Raw genomic sequence first — 13,770 nt, 5'->3', positions numbered from 1 at the left:
GCCGGCCTGGCGGGTGCCCGCGGCCGAGCGGGCTTTGCCGGCGCTGGCGGGAGGACAAGGAGCTGTTTCGAGGGCAGCGAGGAGACACCCGACCTTCCGGCGAGGCGGCGAGCGCGGAGGCAGCAGCGCTGGGCGCGCGCCCGCGAACAATGGCCCTTTGTTCCACACTGCCGCTGGCATCCCGCATCCCAGCCTGCATCCCAGCCTGCATCCAACATCCCAGCCTGCATCCCGCATCCCAGCCTGCATCCCGCATCCCAGCCTGCATCCCAGCCTGCATCCCGCATCCCAACTCGCATCCCATCCCACGCTCCGGCAGTGCCGCAGCGCCAGCACCCAGCGCCCACGCTGGCCCGGCTCCAGTGCATCCCACGGCCCGGTCGGGGCTCAGGGTGCCCCTGTGCTGGGGTGCTGATGGTCACAGTGGTGGTGGGTCCTGGCTCCCACTTGTCCCCGGCCATCGCGGGAGCGAGGAGGAGGAGGAGGAGGCTGCTGGGCGAAGGCTGGGCTCACGTGCCGTGGCCCACGCCCCAGCACCGGCAACCGCTTCCCACCCTCCTGGCGCAGCGGCTGTGCCAGGAGCCGGCGGTGGCAGGAGCAGGTTTGCCGGGGGTGGCTGTGGCTCCTGTCCCTGTCCCTCGGCGGGCGGCTCGGAGGAGCCATAGGGGCGTCCGCAGCGTGGGCGCCCTGGGTGGCAGCTCCGGGGCGTGATGCGGGGGTTGGTGACACAGCGGGGCCCCGCGGGGACCCGCACCCCTCGCCCCTCTCTGCGCTGCTTGACCGAGCGGATATTTAATCTGATTTAACTACAAATAAGTGTTCTGAAGCGTAGAAATCTGAACTCGAGGTGCCGCCTCTCGGGGTTGGAGCGATTAAAAGCCCCGTTCTCCCGGCCGGAGCAGAGCAGCCGAGCGCGGCCGGTGCGGGGAGGGCCCGAGATGGAAATAAAACCCACCACCACCACCACCTAAAATTTGATTAAGGCTTAAAAAATGAGCAGGCTGAGGGGTCGAGCACTCGCTCCCAGCCTCCCCGGCACCTCCTCTGGCTCTGCTGGCTCTCCCCAGCTGTGGACCTGTGGGTTCGTTATTGTAGGGTTGCTTTCTCAGGCTTGGGGTAGTTTTGGGGGTTGTTTCTGGGTGGTGCGGGTGTGTACAGCAACCTCCCACCCGGTTAATGATGGGGCTCCGTGCCCTGGTTTGTTATTGTAGGGTTCCTGCTTGGAGCTGGGTGTAAACACAGAGCGGTTTGTTATTGTAGGGTCTCCCGTGTGGAGCCGGGTTTGCCCCTTGGCTGTTGGGGTTGAAGCAGGAGGTCTGTGTCCCTCTGCCCGCTCGGGGCTGGGGCTTCATCCCTAGGGATGGGGCTCCCTGGGGACGGGGCACCCTGGGGACGGGGATCCCTGGGGATGGGGGGTCCCTGGGGGCAGGGACACCCTGACAGGGCTCCCAGAGGACAGGACACCCTGGGGACAGGGCACCCCAGGGACGGGGCTCTTTGGGGGTAGGAGACCCTGGGGACATGGGTTCCATGGGGATGGGGCACCCTGGGGACAAGGACCCTTAGGGATGGGGCACCCTTTGGACATGGGCTCCCTAGGGATGGAGCACCCTGGGGACAGAGTTCCTCGGGGCCATGGGCTCACTGGGGATGGGGCACCCTGGGGTGCACAGGGGAGGTGTGGTGCAGGGGACCGGCAGGGCTTTGGGTGGGGGACAGGGAGCAGGGGGTTCCCCTTCCCATACCGAGGGGAAACTGAGGCACGAGGCTGGATGTGGTGACACAGAGCGGCCGGGCCTGATCCTGCCGGCAGGACCTGTCTGTGGCCACCCACGGCTGGGGCGTCCCTGGGGTCATGCGGGTGCCGATGCAGGGTGCCGCGGCGAGGCTCGGCAGCCCGCGGGGACCCAGCGAGGGTGCGGAGTCCCTGGGGGGCACAGGAGACCAGGGGGACGAGGGGGTGAGTGCCTTTGGGGTCACGGGGGGGGGGTTGACTCTGGGGACGGGGGGGACTGTCTTGGGGGGACAGGAGGGGCGCGGGGGTGTGCCCCTTGGGGGGTCCAGCAGGACAGGAGGATCCATGTGCCCTGGGGGCACTGGGGACAAGGGCTGTGAGCTGGGGGGGGGGGCAGCACCCCGGGGTGCCCCACCACCACCCCCGCTGTCCCCTCCACGGTGTTTATTTTGGGGTGAAGCGTGACACCTCCTTGATAGGAAACCAGCCTTAATATGCAGATGAGTACGTAGTTAATATGCAAATTACCATGCGGCTCTGGCCGGCCACCAGCACCGCCCTGGCGTGGTGGAAGAGACGTGCCGGGGAGGCACCCAGCACCCATGGGTGTCACCTGGTGGGTGTCGAAGGTGCTGGCATCATCCAGCGGCTCATGTCACCCCTGGGCACCCGCAGTGGGAGACAGGGACAAAGCCACCCAAAGTGACCGTGGGGTCCCCACTGACGCCCGCATCAGGGTGTCGGACCCCCCTGGTCCCTGGGGATGTCCGGGGGGGGGGGGGCGGGCGCCTGCGTCCCCACCCGGGGAGGGGGTCGTGGGCGCTGGGGAGGGGACAGGGACGAGGATGGGGACAGGGGCTATAAACGGCAGCTGTAAGCGGAGCCGGTAACCGGAGCGGGAGGCCCGGGGGGACATTTGAGCCGCCGGCGGGGCCGCGGAAGCGCCAAGGTAAATGGTGGGTGCCGTGTGCGTCCCCCCACCGCGCCACCCCCACCCCCGTCACCCACACGGGGACCCCCCCAGGGCTGGCATCCCCCCCTCCCATCCTCTTGGCACCCCCCCCAGGTCTGGGAGTGCTCTCTGCCCGCAGCCCCCCCAGCCCGGGAGGTGCTGCCCGGCGGGGGGGGACACCCCACACACGGCGGGGGCCGGGGCCAGCGTGGGGCCAGGTGGCCGGGGTGACATTTGCTCCGTCCCCGCCGTGGGGACAGCTGCTTCCTGGCTCTGCCATCCGAACCGGCCCCGGAACGGAAACCCGGGGGGGCCCCCAGCCCCCCAGCCGCGGCAGCAGCTGGGGTGGGGGGTCCCCACGGGAATCTCGGGGTGCTGGTGATCCCCCAAACCCCGCCATGGCAATGGGGGGGTGCCCCCCAATGGGACCCCGCTGAGCAAGGGATGCTCTGGGGACCGGGTGCCACATTTTGGGGGGGGCTGGTGGTGGAGACGGGGGGGGGGGTATTTTCCTTAACACTGCTTATAAGCGCCTCATTAGCATATCTAATTGCTGATTGCTTCTGGGCGCTGGGTATTTCCTGAAGGAAATTCCCCCAAACGGCAAATAAAACCCAGCGTTAGCCCTATGGAAGGGGAGAGGGTTTAGATATTAGGGTAGTACCGTGCCCCCCCCGCCCCCGTACGGGGGGTTGAATAATGTGCTCCTCATCTGATGCCCCCTAACGAAGCCTGATTAATTAGGCGCCGGTGGCTGGGTGGGCTGGGCCGCCGCTGCCATTATTCCCCAAAAAAGTTGTATTTTAAGGGATTTCAGGGCTGGTGTCCCCCCCCCGCCATTTCCCAGTGTGTGTGTCCCCCTTTTCCCCGTGTCCCCCCGCTTCCCGATGCCTTTCTGATGGGTTTGCGTCCTGGGCCAGCGCGGATGGAATCTGGGATCCCATAGGAATGAGCCGAGCCGGGATCAGCTCCGGGTGCGGGATGGCCGGTGAGGATTGGGGGGGGGGGATATACAACCACGGTGCCTCTGGCCCCTCCGTGGCACGGGGTGGGGGTCTCACTGGGGTGTCACCGGGTGGGCTCATGGCGGCACTTTCCCGTGGTGCTTTGGGAGAGGCCACCACGCCACCACTCGGGGTGTCCTGTGGGTAGGTGTCCCCCCCCCAGGTCCCCGGCTGCGGTGACAGCTGCCTGGGTGGGGGGGGGTTGGGGAGGGGGTGGCTCTGGTTACGGTGACATCAGCCCTACCTTCCCACCTGGCGCGGGTGGGGGGCACGGGCCTCCCACCCCTGGGGGTCCCTGGGGGGGGTTACACGACAGCTGAGCCGCTTTCGGGAGGCCGGAGCCCCCAGCGCCATCAGGGCGTCCTGGGGAGGGGGACACGTGCGCTCACACGCGACCCACCCCCAGCTCAGAGACTCGGGCATCCGGGACCCCCTCTCCGAGCGGTGGGGCCAGCGGCGGCCATGCCGTAGGGCCAGCGGCGGAGGCGGCCGGCGGAGCTCAGGTGGGCAGAGTGGGGTGCCGGGGGGCGGGGGCAGGACCCGTGCCCAGATGCCACGGGGAAGGGTTCCCATTCCCTGGAGGCGAATGGGGGCAGTGGACCCCTTCCCCAGCAGGTTGGGGGGGCTGGCAGCCCCCTCTTTGGGGTCACAGGGACCCCACTGTGCTTGGGGATCACTGCTGTCCCCCTTTATCAGCCACTGGAAATTATGGCACGGGGGGGGCAAAAATGGGGGGCTGCCCCCCCTTCCTTCCCTTCACCTCTGCATTGGGGGTCAGGGGGTGCTGCAGGGGGGGGAAGGACAGGGTGAGTGGCTGCCCCCCCCGAAGCTTTGTGTGCGGAGGGTGAGGGCTGAGTGTGCTTCTAAATGGGGAAACTGAGGCACGGAGCAGGGGGCTCCAGCAGGGCTGAGGACAGGGACATGCCCAAGGCTGTTCAGCCGCTCGGTGTCAGAGACATCCAGTCTGGAGACCCCCGGACCACCCAGCCGGCATCCCCGGCATGGCTCCCCCCGCCCCCCACTGCCTCAGTTTCCCCACAGCCATGCTGGGGACCAGCATGGTGACCATCCCCTCTCCTCCGCCACCGCCCGTCAATGGCTCCCTGTTTGTCACCCCTCTCCCCGCCGGCCCCCTCCTCCCCGCCCGCCCCCTCCTCCCCGCTGCCTTCGCTGCCTTTTCTTTGCCCGCACAATCGCAGGCATTTATGTCGCCGGAGGCTCCGGTTACCCCGCGCCCGCTCGCTGTCACCGCGCAGGCCAGGGGGGACAGTGACACCGGACCCCCCGCTTGGGGTTACAGGCCCCCGAGGCTGCCACATGACTTCCCTGCACCCCAAATCCCACACGGCGTGGGTGGTTTCTCAGGTGGCTGATATATGCTGAACCCTTCCCTTGGGCTGCTGTTTGGGGTCCCCCTTCCCTCCGGCGCCTGGGGACCCTTCAGGGATGCTTAAATGGGGTGATTTTCAGATGCTGCGGGTGTCAGCTGGTGTTGCGGGGGGGGAGAGTGACAGCGCGGGGTTGGGTTTGGGTAACAAGGCTGGATGAGGAGCCAGAAGCCCCTAAGGGTGGGGGGGGCATTCAGGGAGGCCCCGTATTCAGCTCAAGTGATAAAAGCCTCTGAGACTTTAATTACACCAATTAAATCTTTAATGGCTTTTATAAAAGATCTCAGGCACAAAAAATAGATTAAGAAATAGGAATAGGGCCCGTCCTGGCCGGTTTGTCACCCGTGGCACACCGCCACCGGCCCGGCTGCACCGTGGGTGACAAACCGGCAGCTTCCTGCACCAGAAATAGCTCATTTGCCTTTTTTGGGTTTTTTTTTTTTGAAAAATCCCCCCCATCCCACTTCTCCATATGAACTCATTGGCAACACCGAACCTCCGGGCTGGTTTTGGCGTTCGCTGCGGTTGTGCCGCGGTCGTGCCGCCGGGCGTTGCCGGCTCGGGCGCACCGGGCTTTGTGGCACGCTTTGCTCTTGCAGCATGCTCGGTTGGTTTTAATAGAAATAGATTTTTTAGAAGTTTAATAAGGGGCAGTGCTGTTTGCTCCTTGGGCAAGTGGGGAAACTGAGGCACAGACCTGTTCCACGGCAGGATACCCCGGCCCGGTGTGGCACTGGCCGTCCCCGGGAGGCCACCGGGGAGGTGAGTCTGTCTGAGAGCGGCTCACCAGCACCGGGGTGTCCCCTGGAGCTGTGACACCGTGGGGACAGGGTGGGTGTCCCCGGGGGCTGTGACACCGTGGGGATGGGGTCAGTTGTCCCCAGGAGCTGTGACACTGTATGTCCCTGGGGTCTGTGACACTGTGGGGACAGGGGTGGGTGTCCCTGGGGACTGTGACACTGTGGGGACTGGGTCCAGTGTCCCTGGGGTCCGTGACACTGTGGGGATGGGGTCGGTTGTCCCCAGCGGCTGTGACACCAGGGTCAGGTCCTACCCGGGGGCTGTGACACCACGGGGTTGGGGTCAGATGTCCCCGGAGACTGTGACACCGCAGAGGGGACCGGGATGGGGACGGGGACGGGTCTCACCGGGGCCAGTGACACCGCAGAGGGGACAGGGACGAGTCTCCCTGCTGGCACTGCCCGGCGTCCAGGCGCCGTGACCCCTGGCCCTGCGCAATGTCACCCGTCCTCGCTCCCCGCAGGGGGACGCGCGGCAGGAGGGCGACGCTTCGACCGAACCGGCTCCCGGCTCTCACGGAATTGATAATCAATTAAATCCCCGCCTGGCTGCTAATTACCCAGCCCTACCCCTGTCCCCGCCGCCCCACGGGGACGGTGGCCTGGCGCGGTGGGGGGACGCTGGTGGTGGCACTGGGGCAGCGTCGGTGCCGTGGCACGTGGTGCTCCGATGTGTCCCCAGGGATTTTCCGAGCCATCCCGGTGGCATTTCGGGTGGGGGAAACGGCTCGCTGCCTTCCCCCGTGCCCCCGCGTCCCCAGCCCTGCCGTGCCGCCACGCACCGGCTTAGCTCTCCCGTGGGTTGGTGGTGGTGAGCCGCCAGTAAAGCCCCAGTTTGGTCCCAGTAGCCCCAGTGCGGAGCCACGCAGGCGCTGGGGGCGGGGGCGCGGGGGCCGCTTTTCCCAGCATATTTGAAATTCTTCAGCCGGGGAAGGACTCGCTTCCCGCTCGCCCATCCCAGCCGTATCCCACACCGGCCCCTCGCCACTGGCACCGGCCCGGCGCCCCCACCTTAAGCCCCCCACCCGCCCCCTGAGACCCCCCCGGACCCCGGCACCGGCGATGGGTTTGGGGTGCGGGCGCTATGGGGTGAGGGGGCTTGGCGGCATGCAGTGGGGAGGGAACCCCGGCGTCGGGGCGGGTGCTATCCCCCCCCCCAACCTCTCCCCGTGCCCGCAGGTGCAGCGGGAGCCCACGCGAGCTGGGGGACATCATGGGGCCGCCCCCCCGCGTCCCCCTCGTCCTGCTGCTCCTGCTCGCGGCCGAGAGGGCGGCCCGCGGCACCTTCCCCGAGGAGCCCGGCCCCATCGCCGTGGCCCCCGCGGACTGTGAGTGCCCACCCCGGGGCGCAGGGCGGGGGTCAGGGTGCTGCATCGAGGCGCGGGGGGCGGGGACAGGTCTCAGCAGGGAGAGGGGATGGGGTTTAGGGTGGCAGCAGGAGAGGGCCCCCCGTGGGCGGGGGTTTTGGGGTGAAAGCAGAAGGGGGGCCCCCATGGGCTGGGGCAGTCACCCCAGCGGTCTGGGGGAGCCGGGGTGGGTGGGGGTGCCCCGGCAGGCCGTGACCCCCCCGCGTGTCCCCCCAGATGTGAAGCACTACGCCGTCTTCGTGGGCCAGGGGACCAGCCGCCCGGCCGGCCCCGAGGGTGGGGGCACCCAGCGCCTCAACATCCAGCGCATCCTCAAGGTCAATCGGACCCTCTTCGTCGGGGACAGGTCTGACCCGCCACGCCCCGGGGTGGGCACCCGCCACCGCCCCGACCCTCTCTGCTGGGGAGGGACCCCACTACCTTCCCCGGGGCACCCCAAAATCCGCCATGGGGCACCCCAAGGGGTCCTGCAGGGTTGTCCCTGCCCCAGTGATGCTCATTGCCCACCCCAGCACCCCAAACCTTCCCGGGTGGGGGATGGGAGGTGGAGGGCCCCGCACCCCCCGACACGTCTCACCTGGGGGCACATCCCCAGGGTACCCCTGAGCATCGCGGCCGGGAGCCCCGCAGGGTGGTGACACCCGTGTCCCCCTCCCCAGGGACAACGTCTACCGCGTCAGCCTGGAGCCCACCGGGGCCGGTGAGATGCGCTACCACCGGGTGAGTGCCGGGGGCTGGGGGGGCCGAGGGGGGGCCCGGGGGGGCTGCTGGCTTCACCCCAGCCCCACGCTGGGTTTTGTCCCCCCGCCCCAGAAGCTGACGTGGCGCTCGAACCAGCACGACATCAGCATCTGCCGGATGAAGGGGAAACACGAGGTATGGGGGGGGGGGTCTGCACCCTGTGAGACACCCCCCACCCCGAGTGGGGACCGAGCACCCTCCTGCGCCCCCGGGTCACACGGACAAAGCCACCCCGTGTGTGTCCCCCCCGCCGGTGTCACCCTCCGCCTCCCCGCTCCCTGCCAGCGGTTGTGTCTCCGTGATTTATTGGCCGCCTGGATAATTGGGTTTGTAATTAATTATTTCGGGCCCGTGGATCAGAGCAGGCGCAGCCCAGCATCTGGCAGAAATCCAATTTCCAGGTCCCGTAAATGTCACTTTGGGGTGAAAACACCCCCCAAACCACACCCTTGCAGCCATGGGGGCCTGGGGGGGAGCACCCAGGGGTGCGGTGGGGGGGACAGGGTGCCGAGGGGTGACGGTCCCCTCTCGCCGGCGCAGGCAGAGTGCCGTAACTTCGTCAAGGTGCTGCTGGTGCGGAACGAGAGCCTGCTTTTCGTCTGCGGCACCAACGCCTTCAACCCCGTCTGCGCCAACTACAGCGTGAGTCACCCCCCCCCGCCGGGACGGGGACACCTGGGACCCCGCGCGTCACCCCCCTGCGTCCGGGTGACCGGCTCCGCGGGCAGGGGATGCTCCGGACCCCGCTGCCCGCGCGGCATCGCTGACGGCCGCGTCTCGCCTGCTGTAGATGGACACGCTGGAGCCCATCGGGGACAACATCAGCGGCATGGCCCGGTGTCCCTACGACCCCAAGCACGCCAACGTGGCCCTCTTCACAGGTCAGTGCCGGCGCCGCGCCGGGCGCCCTGCCCGCCGTCCCCCGCCCCGCGCCCGCCTGACGCCCCTCTCCCGCGCAGGGGGGATGCTCTTCACCGCCACGGTGACGGATTTCCTGGCCATCGATGCCGTCATCTACCGCAGCCTGGGGGACAGCCCGACCCTCCGCACCGTCAAACACGACTCCAAATGGTTCAAAGGTGCCTTCCCCGGCGTGATGCCCACCATGTGCCACGCCGAGGCGCGGCACACGTCCCCTTTCCCGCCATCCTGGGACATCCCTGACCCCACCGCTGTCCCCGCAGAGCCCTACTTCGTGCACGCCGTGGAATGGAGGAGCCACGTCTACTTCTTCTTCCGGGAGATCGCCATGGAGTTCAACTACCTGGAGAAGGTGGGAGACATCCCCGCGGTGGCCCGAGACACCCAGGGTGGGGACAGGGACAAGGGGACGGTCATAGGGGTTGGGTACCAAGTGGTGACGGGTGTCCACCCCGCAGGTGGTGGTGTCCCGGGTGGCCCGGGTGTGCAAGAACGACATGGGGGGCTCGCAGCGGGTGCTGGAGAAGCAGTGGACCTCCTTCCTCAAGGCCCGGCTCAACTGCTCCGTGCCGGGCGACTCGCATTTCTACTTCAACGTCATCCAAGCCGTGACGGACATCCTGGAGCTGGACGGGCGCCCCGTGGTGCTGGCCGTCTTCTCCACGCCGGCCAACAGGTCGGACCCTCTTGTGCCCTGCTGAGACCCCCGGGGCTGGGACCCCTCCGTGCGCCCCGCTGCCCATGGGGGGCGTGGGGGGCAGGTTGAGGTGTTCACCCCGTGCCCGCGTCCCCCCAGCATCCCTGGCTCGGCCGTCTGCGCCTTCGACATGACCCAAGTGGCCGCCGTCTTCGAGGGACGTTTCCGGGAGCAGAAGTCGCCCGAGTCCATTTGGACGCCCGTGCCCGAGGACGCGGTGCCCAAACCCCGGTGAGTGACGCGCCGTGGGGACGGGGACGGGGTCCCGCAGGGCTGGGGACAGGGCCAGCGCGGCCGCGGGGACGCTGAGCCACGCCGCGGCCGCAGGCCCGGGTGCTGCGCGTCCCCGGGGATGCGCTACAACTCCTCCAGCACCTTCCCCGACGAGATCCTCAACTTCGTCAAGACGCACCCGCTGATGGACGAGGCGGTGCCGTCCCTGGGCCACGTGCCCTGGATCCTCCGCACCATGAGCCGGTGAGCGCCCGGGACAGGATCCGGCCCGGGGAGGGTCAGGGGTGCTGGCGGGTGCTGGCGGGTGCTGGTGGGTGCTGGCTGGACCTTCTTGTGCCGCCTTCGCACGTGCGTGCCAGCGCCGGGAGAGCGCCAGGAGACCTGATAAATCTCATAAACATTGCAGTCAAGATTGTCTCGTCCTAATTAAATCTGCCTTAATTGCTGCTTGATGGGGAATTAATCAAGCGGCGCTCTCCGGCCGTAGCCTTCCGCCGGCAGGGCAGCCGGGGCGCGTGTGGGGCTGGGGACGTGGGGCTGGGGCTGGGGACACGAGACTGGGGCTGGGGATATGGGGCTGGGGCTGGGGATATGGGGCTGGTGCTGGGGACGTGGGCCTGGGGACACAAGGTTGGGGACGGGGATATGGGGCTGGGGCTGGGGCCACGAGGCTGGGGACGGGGATGTGGGGCTGGGGACCAGCTGGGACCTGGGTGGAATCCAGGCTGGGTCCAGGCAGGATGTGGGCAGGATCCTGAGTGGGATGGTGGCATCTGGGGTGGGACTTGGGCTGGGTCCTGGCCGGGATCTGGACTAGTCTCCATTTGGGATCAGCACGGCCCCTCCTGCACCCTGCCCAGCCCCACGGGAGGTCCCAGCCCCCCACCTTGCCTCAGTTTCCCCCTCCCCGGGAACACGTGGCTCCTGCACGCCCCAACGCCTGCTCCATTCATGTCACGCAGGTACCAGCTCCGCAAGATCGTGGTGGACAACGCAGCAGGGCCGTGGGGCAACAACACCGTGGTCTTCCTGGGCTCCAGCACGGGCACTGTCCTCAAGTTCCTCATCCAGCCCAACGCCAGCACCAGCCCCGCGCCCACCCCCCCCGGCAGCCAGAGTGTCTTTCTGGAGGAGTTTGAGACCTACCACCCTGGGAGGTGGGTGCTGGGGTGCTGGGAGGGTGGGGAGTGCTGGGTAGAGCCGATCAGATGGGTGGGTGGATGGATGGATGGAGGGAGGGAGGGATGCAGGGAAGGAGGGAGGGGTGGATGTGTGAGTGGATGGATGGGTGAGTGGACAGTTGGTTGCTTGGATCGTTGGATGGATGGATGAATGGATGAGTGGGTGGTTGGATGGGTGGGTGGGCAGATAGGTTGAATGGATGGATGGTTGGTTGGATGGGTGGGTGGATGGATGATTGGGGGGTTGGATGGTTGGACGGATGGATGGATGCATGAGTAGGTGGTTGGATGGGTGGGGAGGTAGGTTGGATGGATGGATGGTGGTTGGATGGGTGGGTGGATGGATGGTTGGTTGGATAAGGGGGGATTGGGTGGATGATTGGGGAGTTGGATGGGTGGATGGATGGATAGGTGGATGGATGGATGGATGGATGGATGGATGGATGGATGGATGGATGGATGGATGGATGGATGGATAAGTGGGTGGATGAGTGGGTGGATGGATGGATGAGTGGGTGGATGGATAGGTGGATCACTGAGTGGCTGGATTGCTGGGGGTGGTTGGATTGGTGGGTGGGTGGATGGATGAGATGTTTAGGGAGGGATTGATTGACAGTTGCAAGGTGATAGGGGAGGAAGAATGAGGCGGTTTGGGATGGATGGATGGATGGATGGATGGATGGATAAGTGGGTGGATGAGTGGGTGGATGGATGGAGGAGATGGGTCAGAGGGATGCAAGGGTGGGTGAATGGGGTGGGGGGAACAGTCCTCTGGACCGGCCTACACTAGGACCGGCACCATGGCTGGCAGGCATGGGCCAGGGCCACACTGAGCTGTGCCCCCTCCCCAGGTGTGGCCAGGACACAGAGGACGAGCGGCGGCTCCTGGGGCTGGAGCTGGACAAGGCGGCCGGGTCCCTGCTGCTGGCCTTCCCACCGTGCGTGGCCAGGGTGCCCGTGGCTCGCTGCCAGCAGCACTCGGGCTGCATGAAGTGAGTGCGCCGGTCTCAGCCCCCCCGGGGTGGGCAGGGCTCGCTGGGGGGCACGCGAGGAGCGGGGAGGGGTTCCCTTCACGTCCCAGGAATTTGCCCTGTGCCGCGATCCACCTGGGAAGGGCTTGGCCTGGCTGGGACCACGGCCAGGGGAAACTGAGGCACAGCATGGTGCAGGGTCAAGGTCCCTCGTGGGGGTCTTGGGCTGCTATCCCCTCCATGTTGGGGCTGATCCTGATGTCTCCGCTCCCGGCCAGGAACTGCCTCGGGAGCCGGGATCCCTACTGTGGCTGGACCCCCGAAGGCTCCTGTGTCTTCCTGGAGCCCAGCCCCAGGTAACGCTGCCAGGCCTGGGGGGACACCGGGAGGACACGGGAGGGGGACAGCGGGGTCTCAGGGGCTCACCAGCCGAGCATCAGCTCCTGCAACCGCCTACCGCTGAGACCCAGCAAACTCATTGCTTGCTGAAGCAAGCTGGGAGCTCTCTGCCAGGCGATTAGGGACCGGCTGACACCCCCTCCCCAATTTGCACCCCCCCAGGGTGGCCTTCGAGCAGGACATCGCCGGCGGCAGCACGTCCCACCTGGGCGAGTGCGAGGGTGAGTGCGAGGCGGGGACGGGGCTCGGGGACACGGCGGTGGCACCGCCAGGCTCCCACCGCGGCCGTCCCCTGACACGGTCCCCCCCGCCATCACCCAGGGCTGGTGACGGAGAGCTTCGTGGACGAACCGGATGGGCTGGTATCGGTGAACCTGTTGGTGATCTCCTCCGTAGCCGCCTTCGTCATCGGCGCCGTCATCTCCGGCTTCAGCGTCTGCTGGTTTATCGGCCACCGGGACCGCAAGGAGCTGGCACGTCGCAAGGACAAGGAGACCATCTTGGCGCACGGCGAGTCGGTGGTGAGCGTCAGCCGGCTGGGCGAGCGGCGGGCGCGCGGCGGGCAACCCGGCGCCTTGCTGGCCCCGCTCATGCCCAACGGTTGGCCCAAGGAGTTGGGGAAGGTCACCCAACACGACCTGGACTCGGGGGTCCTGCCCACGCCGGAGCAGACCCCGTTGCAGCAGAAACGCTGCCCCGGCGCTCTCCAAAACTGCACCTGGGAGCAGAGTCACAACATCATCAACGCCGCGTTGCGGGACCCCGGTGGATCTGGCACTACGGCCGCCGGCGCCGGACGGCTGCACGCCGGCTCCGGCCGCCCGGCTCGCGGCATCCCCCTCTCCTGCCACGCCATCCTGGTGGATCAGGAGCTGGAGGCCGAACTCAGCGACTCCTCGGGTGACGGGCATTGGGGTCGGGACCCCCAGGAGGGTCCCCGCACCCGCCAGCACCCACCCGCCGGCACCCGCCGCCCACCCCGTAGCTCCTACGGTGATTTTGCCGGCACGCCGCACCCCAGCCCCGATCGCCGACGGGTGGTTTCGGCACCCGGCGGGGAGGGGGGAGACTTTACCGAGGGGCCACCCTGGCACCCCGACCAGCTGAACTTCAACGCCAACAACGGCACAGGCCGCCCCGGCGCCCACCTCAAGAGGAACCACACGTTCAACAGCGGCGAGGCGCCGGCGGGCGGTTACGGGCGACACGGCACGGCACCCCGGGCACCCGGCACCGGGCCCCCGCGGGCGCTGACGGACCTGCACCACCTCCTGCGCTACGGCGTGGAGCGGACTCCCTCGGGAAAATAGGGCCCCACCGTGTGCGTGTGCGTGTGCGTGTCCCCAGGGCACCGACGGGGTCCCCCGGCTCCCTGGGGAC

General features: G+C 67.5%; 1 protein-coding gene across 1 annotated transcript; it reads left to right on the top strand.

Annotated features, from left to right (window-relative positions):
* Positions 1-6,948: 6,948 nt before the first annotated feature.
* On the top strand, positions 6,949-13,770 carry SEMA6B (semaphorin 6B). The gene is made up of 16 exons (XM_082011032.1): positions 6,949-7,207; positions 7,463-7,592; positions 7,906-7,966; positions 8,060-8,122; positions 8,528-8,629; positions 8,778-8,868; positions 8,947-9,066; positions 9,172-9,260; positions 9,367-9,584; positions 9,705-9,836; positions 9,933-10,082; positions 10,802-10,996; positions 11,872-12,012; positions 12,270-12,347; positions 12,553-12,611; positions 12,712-13,770. Exons 1-16 carry the CDS (start codon positions 7,093-7,095, stop codon positions 13,698-13,700), a joined length of 2,733 nt encoding a protein of 910 aa, XP_081867158.1. The 5' UTR covers positions 6,949-7,092; the 3' UTR covers positions 13,701-13,770.

Source organism: Phaethon aethereus (assembly GCF_964289735.1).
Source record: "Phaethon aethereus genome assembly, chromosome: 26".
NCBI lineage: Eukaryota > Metazoa > Chordata > Aves > Phaethontiformes > Phaethontidae > Phaethon > Phaethon aethereus.
The sequence above is the reverse complement of the archived record's forward strand: the minus strand, read 5'-3'. Positions and strand labels throughout refer to the sequence as shown.